The sequence below is a fragment of the Clytia hemisphaerica genome, unplaced genomic scaffold (genome assembly GCF_902728285.1).
Source record: "Clytia hemisphaerica strain Z4C2 unplaced genomic scaffold, Clytia hemisphaerica genome assembly, whole genome shotgun sequence".
Classification (NCBI taxonomy): Eukaryota; Metazoa; Cnidaria; class Hydrozoa; order Leptothecata; family Clytiidae; genus Clytia; species Clytia hemisphaerica.
In genome coordinates this window covers 1,433,759-1,447,836 of record NW_027104101.1, presented here as the reverse complement: position 1 = coordinate 1,447,836, position 14,078 = coordinate 1,433,759, and the positions used below count along the sequence as shown (strand labels likewise).

At 35.1% G+C, this 14,078-nt stretch overlaps 1 protein-coding gene across 1 annotated transcript; it reads left to right on the top strand.

Annotated features, from left to right (window-relative positions):
* Window positions 1-8,087: 8,087 nt before the first annotated feature.
* Window positions 8,088-13,702, top strand: LOC136813053 (uncharacterized). The gene is made up of 4 exons (XM_067069572.1): window positions 8,088-9,343; window positions 10,771-11,160; window positions 12,237-12,313; window positions 12,422-13,702. The coding sequence occupies exons 1-4, from the start codon at window positions 8,108-8,110 to the stop codon at window positions 13,428-13,430; spliced, it is 2,712 nt and encodes a 903-aa protein (XP_066925673.1). The 5' UTR covers window positions 8,088-8,107; the 3' UTR covers window positions 13,431-13,702.
* Window positions 13,703-14,078: the final 376 nt, after the last annotated feature.

The following is a 14,078-nucleotide window of genomic DNA, read 5'->3' as shown; positions in this document are numbered from 1 at the left end:
TTTTCTTTGATACTTAATGTTTATGAAGTAAATAAGTAGGTAAAAATTTCAATAGTAAGCACCAAAGTAAGTAAGCAATCAAGTCCCTAAACTTAAAGGTCACACAGACAGGTAAGTATTCAGTTTTTTTCTCAAACTATGCTTTATTATAATTAATATTATTATATACCTGTAGGCAAAAACAGCCATGGAATAATTCCTGATATACCATGGCTATTATAACACGGCAGAATTTTTTTTCAAATTTTACTTTCAAAGTTTGATTTTTTGTCGCTTTTGTTGTTATATCAAAGAAATTCATTAAAATAAATCTATTGTCAATTTCATGAACAAATTTTATGACACAAAATAATTAAGAAAATTATTAAAAAATAAAAACCTTCGAACGTTCGATTATGGGAGTGTTTTATGTGAAACGGCTTCGCTTCGTTGAATATTACATCACCTCGGGTTAATAAATCTTATTTTTAGAGGATAATATGTTACACGTTTTTTTATAAGAGCAACAAACTTTTTGAGTTTTAAACCTAAAAATGTTCTTAACATGTTCTTAATTTGACCATTGTTACTTATTTTGTGAATATTTCTGACCATTTTCATAAGAAATAGGGTGTTTTTGAATCCAAAGCCTTAAAATATTCTCAACTTGTTCTTAACATTTTGGCCAGCGAAGCGTGTATACTCATTATCAATAGCCCCTCGCTGCATTATTACACTCTTTTTCTTTTATAAGAACAATGTTGAGCCTAAAATTACTCATTTTCAAGCAGTTTTAGGGGTCAAAGTATCAAAAATTGGGTAAAAAGCATAAAATAACTCAATTACATAAATACGAACAGGATAAGAACAATTTATTAAAAATTGGGTAAAAAGCATAAAATAACTCATCTACACCCTATAATAAAGAAAATGAGCATGATAAGAAACAATTTATAGCTCAAAGTGCCAAAAAAATAAGAACAGCCGAGCCTCAGCAAAATTTTACTGGTTCTTATAAAAGAAAGAGTGTACTCCGTCATTGAAGTAAACATAAAAGATACCATTATACCAGATCTCCGAACATAATACCATTATTATTTAGTTGTTTTCTCGTTCCTTTCATTAATCCCTTTAATTCCTTTAATTACTTGATTTCTGAACATAATGACTTTATTTGTGATTATAATTTGTATTCATAAGATCTTTGATGAGAGTTTGTGTTTGTGAATTTTATCGCGGTTTGTGAATTTTTTTTTCGATAACGCCCCTGTCGCAGCTCAGGTGGTTTAAATGGTCAGTCAAGGCGAGATTTGAAAGAATTCTATGGTTTTGCATGGGGTGTATAAGGTGTGGCTTTTCTCTGAAATTTGAGTGGAGTTTTTAAAATTTATTGTTATCTTATTAGCTTGAGAGAAACGCTTTGGAGATTTAAGAGAAGCGAAACGTTTAAAAGTTTTAATGAAGGCAACTACTACACTTAAAGGGACATTAAAGTAGTAAAATGTAAACATTGCGCGAACCACATGTCATTAAAGAGAACAATTAAAATCACGTGTCCAAAACAAACTTGTAAAACAATTGAAAAATCAAAATTAGCCATATTTGGTTTGATTTTTTATTTTGACATGTGACATTTGTTTTGATTTTGTATCCGCTGCATGAGCTTGTTTACAAATTTCGCAAGTAACTGTTATGTCCCTTTAATCATTATGTAATTATTATATTGGGCTTTCAACAGAGAAATGATAGTGTATGTATCTCCTAAGTTGAGAAGGTGTAAATCCAGGGGGTTAACCATATGCTGTAGAGAAAAAGAATCCAGAGGTCCGGTTTTCCTCTGAAAGTAAAAATCCAGGGAGGTCTGGTTTTATTGACCGTAAAAATCCAAGTTGTCTGATTTTCCTGAGTGTAAAAATATACATGGCGTCTGATTTTTCTGAGAGTAAAAATATAGGCCGTTTGGTTTTTCTAGGGGTAAAAATACAGAGCATCTACCTAATTTTTTCTATTATCTCAAAACTAAAATGGAACCAGCTTTCACTTTTCAAGCAATGTGATTTTCTTTTGGTTAAAAAGTTATTTTATCGCGATTTTATTCACAGGAATTTCCTGTGTATCTGTCAATCATCGATTGTTCAGGCTGTCAATCAACATAAACTCTGAAATTGCTTAAAAATTGCGTTGTGATTAAAAAAGCAACATTTAATTATGGAATTTATCTACTTCACTTGTTTCGATCTCTAAAAAGACACCACCTGCACATGAACCTTATACCCGATAGAGTGTTCCGTACTCAAATTTGAAATACTATAATAACCTGAAGATGAATTGAAGCTCTTGAAAAGGTCATACAGTATATGGCCCCCAAAATGTTGATCAAATTTAAAATTTCTCTCAAATCTAAAGGAAAAGAGGTTTTACAAATATTTTTCTTGCATGCAAAACTTTAACGTCTCTGCTTTATTTCCCGAAAGTTCTTTTTCAAAATTTTCAATTTCAAAAATGTTTTTCAATAGCTTAAAGATAGGTAGCTTTTTCTAATGGCCCCCAAATGTAGGTTTGCAATTTTAGCGATTTCTCGAGATCTCTTTAAGGTATGAATACAAAATTTTGACCATAGTTTGAAAATGTGATTTCGAGGGTTTTGGGCATAAATTTGCTTTATAAAACTTTTTACAGTATACCTTTGGTTGTAAAAACGCAGGTTTGTGGCCCCCAAGCGTAAGTGTAGTATATATTTGTGTTTTCCCTTAAATTTACGACCTGATGGGTGTAAAAGTTATGATTTTTATAAAATATTTCAAGATTTTCGATGATGCAAAGTCCAAACTGAAAATTTGGAAATTTTCAAAATGACAGTTTTGATTTAATTTAATTTTTTAATTTATAGAATTGTATTTCTCAGGTCTATTGACCTCTATGAAACAATCTTACATCTTTACAATTTATAGATCTTATCTTTCCATTCGTTTGTCAATTCTAGTTTGAATTTCCCTACGGACGGTGCATTTACAACATTGGTTGCCAAACTGTTCCAAGTATCAATGCTTCTATAGTAAAGTGAATTCGTTTGGTATCCTCTAATGCCGTCTTCAGCGAAATTCCTCTTTAATTCGAGATTGTGCTTACGTTGAGGTCGATTTCGAAGAACGAGTTTCTGACATAGGGAAGATTTATCAGACATTAGACATTAAGATGTTTATATACTTCCACCATGTCCCCGATTTTACGCCGGATCTTGAGGCTGGGTAGGTTCATGACTTGTAAACGTTCTTCATATGAATGGTTTCTATAACCACCGACAAGTCTTGTGGCCCTACGTTGGACACTTTCAATTGCATCAGAGTGTTTGATCAGTCGTGGAGAACAAACAGCTTGCGCGTACTCAAGGTGAGGTCTCACAAATGCAATGAAAAGTGTGCGGAGCATCTCGGGAGAAAGGAAGTCGAAGCTTCTATTAATCAATCCAACGATCGAGTTAGCCTTCTTGATCTTGGTGTAGATGTGTTCTTCGAAATTCAATTCACTATCAATAATCACTCCAAGATCCTTCTCTTGATCAACATGTTCTAGGACAGAGCCAGCGATCTCGTAAGGATGTGCATGTTGAATGTTCCAGAATTTCCCTAGTGACAGCACGTGGCACTTGTCAGGATGGAATTTCAACAACCAGTCACCAGACCACTTTTCCATTGCCTCGATATCGGGCTGAAGTCTAATTGCATCTTCAGCGTTATTTATTTCTTCAACAAGCTTTGTGTCATCGGCAAAGAGAAACATTTCTGAGTTGGTAACTTCAGCTAGATCATTGATGTAAATAACGAAAAGGAGTGGACCTAAGACACTTCCTTGTGGTACACCACTTTGCACCTGGCATTTCTTAGATAACTTTCCATTGACCTTCACATATTGGTAACGATCGGACAAAAATGCTTTCATCCAACCAAGTACCCTTCCTCTGATACCATACGCTTCGAGTTTTCTTAGTAATCTGCGATGTGGAACGGTGTCAAATGCCTTTGCGAAGTCGAAATAGATTACGTCAACAACCTTATCATTGGATATCGAGTCTGCACATTTGTCTAAGTAGTGAAGTAGTTGTGTCACTGTCGATCGTTTACCCATGAACCCATGTTGTTTGGTTGATAGCAATTTCTCATTCGTGAGGTGTTCCATTATTTGTTTCTTTAGGATTCTTTCCATTACTCTACACGCAACTAATGTTAAACTAACGGGCCTGTAATTTTCTGCAAGGTTCTTTTTTCCTTTCTTGTAGATCGGGGACACATGTGCAGTCTTCCAATCATCAGGTAGTTTACTTTCTACGAAGGACTTGGCCATGATAGTATGTAAAGGACCGGCTATGTAAAAGGCCAGCTTTTTCAGCATGACTGGGTGAATCTCATCAGGTCCTAGCGATTTATTAGGATTCAAATCTTTGATCATGTCGATTGTTAGATCGAATGCTACATCTGTGTCTGTTCGTGATGGAAACTCAGGTAGTGATCCAGCAGGTTCATTCGTAAAAACACTGCAAAACTGATCCTGTAGGATGTCAGCTTTATCCTCATCAGTAAAACGAAGTGATGATTTATCATTTGGATCAAGGAGAAGAGGGGAAATTCCCGTTTTGGTCTTCATTGAGTTCCGGATATGCTTCCAAAACTTCTTAGGGCTTCTTTTTGCTTGACCACAAATTCGTTCTTCTAGTGTTCTTCTTTCTCGTCTGATCTTTCCTGTAACCTTGTTTCTCGCAGTAGCGTAAATAGCTCTATTTCTCTGTTCCGAAGTTGTACCTATTGATCTTATCCATTTGCGATGAAGGCGACGTTTTTCTTTTAAGCTTTGTTGAATATCTTGATCGATTGCAAAACTTCCCTTTTTTCCGTAGGCATGTTTCCCCTTCGTACGAGGAACGTACGATTCCTAAGCTCGAATAATTTATCTCGCAACATCTTCCAGCAATCATTTACGTTTGCATTTCCTGCTTTTTGATGGAAACCTGTAACCCAGTCAGAGTTCTCAAGATGTCCTTTCATTGCTTCAAAATCTGCCTTATTGTAGTTATAGTTTTCAATAATGCATTCTGTTTCAAGGTAACATTCGAACGTAAATGATAGAACACTGTGATCACTTTTATGAAGTGGTGAAAGATAGGTTATGTTGCTAACCTGGCTTTCTTCATTTGTCAGAATCAGGTCAATAATTGATGGCGTATCGGTACCTCTAGCTCTTGTTGGTTCATCGACGTGTTGGTAAAAGAAGGAGTCTCTTAAAGCTTCGAGAAATTGTTCGTCTTCCTTCGTGTCATCGTGAGGAGTTGACCAGTTTTCCCAATTGATATTTATAGTTGAAGTCACCGACGATACACTTATGACTGTATTTCTTATTCATTGCTATTTCCTTCAGAAGAAGATTAAGTGCTGTATTGTTTTTTGCTGATGTTAGCGTGTTGGTTGGACTTCGATACATACATCCAAAAAGCAAAGAATCCGCTCCTTTGAGTTTGATTTCCAGTAAGCACACCTCCTGAAATTCACTATTGGGTGTCACTTCGACTACATTTTTGATCGATTTATGTGTCAAAACGATGATTCCACGTCCAACATTATTTAAGGCATTTGTTTCGTAGGGTTCGGAGTAGCCTTCAATGTGGTAGTCTTGTATGAGACGTTCTTTTTTCGAATGTTTCGGCTTTACTTCACAAATTGCAATGATATCGGGTTGTTCTTTTGAAATCACTTCATTTAGTTCTTTTCTCTTTATTTTAGTTAGTTGGATTAGTATATAGTATGTTAAGGTTTTTTCGTTTGTTAGTTTTTTCGTCTTTCTTCTTTGTTACGTCTTTTTTTCGTGTTTGGTTTATTGCCGATCTTTGGCGTTTATCTTCTTTACACCGAATCCGTTTTTTGCAAAACCCCGCACTCTCCAGACTCCATCTTTTTCGGTTTGATTTCGTGCCTTAGCATCTTCTGCCGCCTCTTTGTACTTTTTTCTTTGAGCTGGAGTTAGATCTTCGCAAATGCTCATCCCCTTATAGGCATCAATTCCTTTTAGCGCTGGGAGATTTCCAAAAACATTCATTTTCTCTTCCTCACTGTTCAGAGTAACAATGAGGGGACGCTTTTTCCCGTCTACTGATTTGCCAATTCTTGAGATATACTTGATGTTAATTTTGACGTGGAGCTTTTCGATGAGTGTTTTCACCCATGCTTCATCTTTTTTGGTAGCATCCTCTGTCGTTGGATCCTCAACACCATGGATGATGATGTTCTTTGATCTTCTGATCTTATCCCTTTCTTCTGCTGCCTCCTCCTCGTGGACCTCTTTAACGGCGGTCTTGATATTGCCATTAGGCACTTGGACATTGGCAGAAGTGGCTGCAGCATGCGATTTTTTACATTCCTCTTTCAATGATGTTAAGATTTCCGTTCGGAAGGTTTCTAGTTTCTTTTCCAGTTTACTCTCTACATATTCGACAGTATGAAACGCCGGGCCATTAGACAATTTCTTCTCTAGATTAGTGAGCTCTTTTTTTTGAGATTCAATAATCTCGAGAAGGTGTTGTTCATTAGACTTCAATTTCTTAATTGTCTTTTCGTTTTCTTTAATCGTCTCATTTAATTTTGCAAGCTCGGCGGCCGTTCGCAGGGATGGTTGAGGTCCAGGTTGAAGGGAGGGGACCAAAAGATCTTTAGTTACTTTCACACAATTTTGACACACGTATTTGCATGCGTTCGCAGTTCTTCTCCCGTCTTTACAGACTGCAATCATGTAGGGTGGTAGCCTTGTACAAATGTAGTGCACTAGTCGATTACACTTCGAGCAGGTTAAACTTTCTTCGTTTTGGTCGTCAGCACAGGATGAAGGACTGCAAAGCGGATTTGGAGTATTTCTATTCCTCGTGGACGTCATGATGGTTGGTTATGGTGATGTTTAAGTTGAATTGGTTGATGTTTTTGATGAATTTGAGTCTTACTTAAGTTTCTGAAAACCAATTTATTGAGGATTCTGACCTGTATATTTATCAGAATTAAACGACTTTTGTTTATTTTGAAAGAATGATGGTTGTACTTAAAAATGAGTATATATGTTGTTTTGACGGTTTGAAACAAACTCAAAATAGCATATTTGTGTCTGAAGGAAATATTACAATATAATATTAGGCGAGGAAAATATAGAAAACTCTGTACGAGTAAATATGTGATAACTGCGACTGGTTTATCATCAACTTGAAAAATATCAACAAACTTTTCTTTCTGTAAGGGTCCAATTTTTGGCCCGCACATACCGTTAGTCTGCAAACCCAGTGCGGACTGATTCTAGCGCACCAAAATACTGGTTGACCTTTAAGATGCTATATCTTTTACTCATCCTCTAAAGTCACAGATGTATCTGCATTTTATGAAAGGCGTTAGCTGTAGAAAGTTTCCCATATCCCATTTTCATAACTCATTTTCAATACCCAAGGAGCTAGAGTGAGTTATATGCAATTTTTATCTAATTTTGGTGATGTAATATTTCCTTCAGACACAAATATGCTATTTTGAGTTTGTTTCAAACCGTCAAAACAACATATATACTCATTTTTAAGTACAACCATCATTCTTTCAAAATAAACAAAAGTCGTTTAATTCTGATAAATATACAGGTCAGAATCCTCATTTTAATGACGACCTACGTTTTGGGGGCCGTCTCCGCTTCTGGGGCCATATACTGTAGTTGTATATGATGCAATCATAATTTCCGCTTTGTTTTCGTTTAAAAGTTTGATCAAAGCAGAAAACCTATAAGTCTTTGTATATGTTTTACGTAATTTTTGGTATGCAAAGTTAAACTGTCCTCGTTTTTTTCTAATAGAAAAGGTATCAATTTGAGTGGCAACTAAGATTTTCTTTAGCCTCCACATGTGTTATCAAACATCATAAGTTGTTTGACTTTGAGTCAGACGGTATTTCTTTTTTTTGTACCAGAGTACATCTTTGCCACAAGGAATTATTTTTGAGCTTTTATCAAAGGAAAAATATAGAGAAAAGTTTTCATGATTTATAGCATCGCGCCATAACAAAGGTTTTTCAATTAATATAATGATTTTTTCTTTTAGAAATATAACAAAATGTGATGAAAAATGAGCGATTTAGAGGCGATGATACAAAGTCTAAAACCTCTGGCAATAAACCCCGATAATTGCACTGTAGATCTGTCCCTGTACGAGCAAATCAATCAAAATTCAAATGAGTTCCAAGATCGACAGGCGAAACAGTTCAATCTGGGAAATGGCTTAAATTTCGGGAACCCTATCAGTGCAGCTGAATACTTACTAAAGCGCGAATATGGAGAAACATTCCTTTTCGGAGAGGACTCCTCTAAAGCAATATTCATACCCCCGGAATTTATATCAAGTCAATACCTCAAATCTGGCGATTCAAGTGTAACAGGAATGTTGGATTATAATGTCAAGACAACCCTTGCCACAACAAAAGAAAACCTCCTGAAGAATTTGCCAGATTTTTGGTTTACAAAGGAGTTTGATGCTTTCATGAGAAACAATCAACAACAGAATCAACAATCTACCAGCACAGGTAATTCCCATAGTCACAATATTGATCAAACAGCTTTTGACAAGTGGAGACTCAATGCCAAAATTATGCACCTAGTGATCGAGTTTTTAGGAACAAGTAATCTGAACCTTCCAGCAACCACCGTTGGAAAGGACTCATTCATCCAAGGATGTTTATTGGAGCTCAATACATTGCCACCATGTCCAAAAAGACCTAATAACAAGCAAAACTTGGTAAAAATTCTCCAAGGTAAAAATGGGAACACCAAGAAAAACATTATCAAACTCTACAATGAAAATCCACCAACAAACAAAATGGCAAAAGCAGTTTTAGAGATGGAGTTATCAGACATTGGTGAACAATCAGAACATTCATTATTTGAGCAACTTTCCTCAAAAGCAGCAACAAAGATTCTGGAAAATGCAGTCGTGTTGAGTTCAGTCAACTTCCTGACAGATTTAAACAACAAACGTCACCAAGAATTCGATTTTGTCATCATATTTTGGCAACGCAAATTGATCATTGGAGTGGAGATCAAACGCCAGCTGACAGCAAAAACGGCGGCGTTTAAACAGCTTAACAAGTATCACAAGCAATTCGAGGAAAGATTAGGTGACCAGTTAGTTGATGGTTGGACTTTCTTCCCAACAATATACGTTCAAAATGACAACGGTTTAAGCGAAACTCAACATTTCATTAACACAAATACTGATATTCCAGCCTGGTTATCAAACATCATAAGCGGGTTCCCAATAGCACCATGCCAAACACCGTTTATCCATCCCCTGGAACAGCTGAAAAAGGTATTTACGTAATATGACTTTGAGCCGAATCAGTACCGCTGAATTGTTAAACTTTCTCATTTTCGGGGAACCTTTCTTATTGACACTTCACAACGGAAAAAGTCTCTGGGTAGTACAAAAGTAGCTTCAACTTATTAGGTGGTCAGTCTTAGATCCATACGCTCGCATGTTTACGCAACAAAATTTTTTGCTGGCAAGCACGTAAAAAACAGCGGAAGGTTCCCGGGAATGCAACTGTAATGTTTCCCAGGAAATGAGAAAGTTTAAACTATCTTTGAAAGAAGTAATTAAAACGAGAATCTTTTATATATAACAGGAACAGGAGGGCAAACCATTAGTACCCGTGACATCTTTCATGCGACGAGACCAAACCTGGTCCATTTCAAAGAATGAGGTTTTCGCGAGGGGGTCTTTTTGGTAAGGTCTAGGAAAAATTTTAGGACTCAAAAACTGACGTCACAGGCAAAACCCATTGACCCCTAAAATTTGACAAAATTCAAAAGTCAATAAAACCCAAAACCAATTAAACGAAAGCTCGAGAAAATTAACGTCAAAATTGACGTTTTTACGTCATTTCCAATCGATTTACTTGAGTTACGTTGGGAAACAAACTAATTAATAAATAAACTAGTTATTAACGTTTAAATTTCGTCAAATTTCAGGGGTCAAGGGGTTTTGCCCCTGGCGTCAGTTTTTCTAATCAAAAAAATATTTCCTAGGCCTGAGAACCGAACCCCCCTCGCGAAAATTCTTTTAAATACTTTATTCTTTGAAATGGAGCAGGTTTGGTAGAGTTGCATAAAAGATGTCACGGGTTCTAAAGTCTGTCGCAAAAGTATGTAGACACTTACACTTTAATTTTTGAGGATTTTCCCAGCATCCATTTATGCTATATTAAAAAGTTATACACCGTTGGAAAGATATTTCCTAGGAAAATAATCTAAAGGATAAAAGATTTTTGAAAAATTGAAAAATGAAGAACAGAAATGAAATGAAAAAATAAAGATTTTTCTACTTGTTCAAAAATCGTGACATCAGGGTATTTAGAGAATTTAAACCTTGCTGATTTCAAATCTATGTTCAGATTTTTCGTACCTTTTTTTAAATAAAAAGTTACACCACTGTGAACTTGGTTGGCGAACTTTTTTTTCCGTTTAAGGCCTACTTCAAAGGGCTATATAACTCTTTATCCAAGAAAGATACGCAAAATCTGAACACAAGTCTTTTCCTATTCCTGAAAAAATATTTTCACGAGAAGATAAATTTTTTTCATTTACGATATCTGTAATTAAGCTCTTCCTCTCATCCCTAGATAAGTAAATACCTAAAACCTAATGACAAGGCAAATTAAAAGTAGAAGAATGTGCGTTTTGTGGTATGTATAATAATACGATTAAAATCAGTTCTTACGTTCCCTTTTCTGTCAGGTGCTTCAACTTATTGTTTTCACAATTCATGTATCAAAAAAGAACCTCGCAACACCGATCATTTCATCCAATTGGGTAGACTACGTACAGAATGTCATGGACTCCCTATACACAGTGGATAATGTCATCTTTTACTCAATGCAACAGTTGCCTATTCTGTTCTCTGAAGATACAAAGTACAAGAAACTTTTAATAAAGGGTGGCTGGGGGACAGGTAAATCATTTTTGATGATGGAGAAAGCAAAGTTGTTGAGTAAAGATGCAACGTACAAAGGGAAAGTATTGTATGTTATATGGTGGCAAAGGTCTATTCGAGGACCCACAAGCTTCAAGCCGTTACTTTATTATCAGTTGAAATCAGAGTTGCCGCCAGATATCCACGTCATTGCAGTATGTATATTAACTCTGTTTTAGTTAGGTATTTAAAATTTAAGGGCTCTGACTTTAGCGAAGTTATGACTTTTGATAGGTAAGAAATATTACAATTTCCCCCTGATCTAGAATTGGTCTTTTGTTCTCACTCCATTTTTTCATACCTCATAAAAACAGTCATGACTCATGTACTCTTAGGTTCCAAATAAACGGGGGGGGGGGGGGGGTTCGAAAATTTTTGAAATTATATAAACAGGGGGGGCTAATTGCCGGGGATGTAAATTTTACTTCTGAAAACATTAAAACAAGGTAAATACAAGTCAATTTTGACCTCTTTTTTAGAAAACCACATAACTTTACAAAATATTAGTTTCTGACAATGAGATTTTCAGGAGTGCCTCAATTTAAGTTGAAGTTTAGCCATAAGAAATTTGAAGTCGATAACACAATTAAAGCGCTCTACGTCAAAATTTGAAACTTATGGAAGTTTTTTTTTGGACCACCCGGTATAGGCTAAAATCAGGCTTTTTAGAGCAAAATAAGGGGGCTTCTCTTTGACAGCTGAAAAAATTCTTAAAAACTAATAAATGGGGGGGGGGGTCCTAATAAGGTCCAGGTGGGGGTGTTTATTTGGAACCTAAGAGTATCAAATTGGAAGATTTTTCAGGAAAATTACAAATAGTGCATTCATTTGTGGATTATAAGTGAAGAAAGTCATTAAAATTTTCAAAAAAGCACTTTTTGTACAATAAAGATATTTACGTCTTAATTTTCAATTTCATGGTATTATTTTTGGAATTAAATTTAAATCATTTTTGACTGATTTTGTTAAAAAAGGAAATTAAAGGGCATTTTTAGTTTGCTATTATTCTTATCTTAATATCGAAGGCTAATCTTCAAATAGAAAAATCTATTTTTTTCTATAGTCAGAGCCCTTAAGGAAATAAGACTAAGACTAAGACATCACCTAGACTATAGAAAAAACCGTATACTTATACTTGCCATATTATTGAGTCTCATTTTATAATAAAACTGTTCTTATAAAAGAAAGGGTATAATAAGAAGATATCTTTAAGCACCTTTTTTGTTTTCAGGTTGACAATTTCGAACCCGAAAACATAGACTTTGAAGAGTACAAGGCGGTGTTTGTGGATGAATGGGAAGTTGCAAGGTATCCTCATTTACCATTCTCGAATGCCAAATACTTATGGATTGCACAACGTCCAATACATTTTCGCTATTTTAATCCAATGCATCTTCTCAATTCTAAAATTTCCAGATTAAGAGATGACGGCTTCAAAATACTTAACTTGGGAACCAATCTACGAAACTCGAAAGAAATCGTCAATATGTCCAAAGTAACATACGAGAAAAAGCCTGTAACAACATTATCAGATGTTATAGCGGATCCCCCACAAATTTTCCCAAAAGGACCGTCTCCAACATACGTGAATAAAATAAATGATGCTATCATTTTGGAACGTAAAAAGTCGAACTTAGAAGGACTTTTGATCATAATAAGTAGCTTTGATAAAAATAGAGATATCGACCCTAAAAGTAACGGAGAGGTCAAATATTTTGATGAATTTTCAGGCAAGGAAAATCCCTATGAGTTCTTAAGTGATAAAGGGAAAGGAAACATTTTGGTACTCAATGAAGAAAACGACGTGTTAGTAGTAATTGATGGGTTTGAATGGACAACCATAATTATTGATTCACATCTCGTAAGTGATAATAATCTGTCCATGAGATGTACAACAACTCTTTACATTGTCGGAGACAAAAATGAAGATGAAAATGATTACGATGAAATAGACGGGTTCCCAAAACATGAATTTGTCAAGTTACTTGAAATCACTGGAGATGAAGAGTATGATGGTTTACTTTATTACTTCAAAGAATACATAAGAAACTTCTTTATACTTCGTGAATTGACGAATGAGATAAAGACTTTTTTACCTCTTCTCATTGAGTGCATACAAAGCATAAACAATATTTCAACGAAGGACGCAACAGAACATGAGAAGGCTTATTGTTTGTTGAAGTTATCAGAGTTTATAATAAGTCTTTATTATATATATTTTAGTAATGAAGATAAAAATACTTTCAAAAAAGATGATCCCAAAATTTTGGCATTCTTAGAAAGAGATTTGTCTTCACAGGACCATATGGACTTAAAATTGGAAGATTGCCGCGAATACATAATGAAGTTAAAACCTTTTAAGCCATTATTTGAAGAAGAATTTGATGGTCTATTATCAGAAATGGAAAATATTTTAAATAGTTGAATAACTAGAACATTAGGCTGTCTCATTTAATATCCATACAGGGGTGGTCAACCATTTTCAAGCCAAAAAATATTCTCTGGAAATCTTTCTCGGGCTACCCCCGGAAAATTATCTTCCACCCCTGTATCGACATAAAATGGAATGGCCTTTCTTCTTTTAATTTTTATTTTCCCTGTTAGTTTTTGTACATATTAAAAGCATAAAAAGATGTATCCTATTCAGTACACCTTTTTTAAAGCTTTATAAGAAAGAATATAAGGCTTCGATGGCCAAAATATCTGAAGACTTCAAAGATTTTGCATGTTCTTATAAAGAAACCCTCTTATTTTATCATCAGGGGTTTTAGATTCCTCAAAGCCTTAAAATGTTCTCAACTTGTTCTTAATATTTTGGCCATATGTACACCACCTAAGGTTAGGATTTAGGCTAGGGCATATCTTTTGAACTTTCGTATCTAATTGTATCTATAAATTTAACAAGTACACCACCTAAGGTTAGGATTTAGGCGCTAGGGAATATCTTATGAACTTATGTAAAATGCAGTGAAATGTTATCGGATAGAATATCATCTACCTTGGGCTACTTCGTCATCTATTCAAATTTCTTTTGTTAAAAGTGATTATTGGTCGTAAAGACAGTTTCTCAAAA

What these genes read in the sequence shown, in the direction of transcription:
- LOC136813053 (XM_067069572.1), top strand. Translation starts at nt 8,108, where the DNA reads ATGAGCGATTTAGAGGCGATGATACAAAGTCTAAAACCTCTGGCAATA. An exon ending in CCCTGGAACAGCTGAAAAAG is followed by an intron (nt 9,344 to 10,770) that starts GTATTTACGTAA and finishes CTTTTCTGTCAG; the next exon opens with GTGCTTCAACTTATTGTTTT. An exon ending in CAGATATCCACGTCATTGCA is followed by an intron (nt 11,161 to 12,236) that starts GTATGTATATTA and finishes TTTTGTTTTCAG; the next exon opens with GTTGACAATTTCGAACCCGA.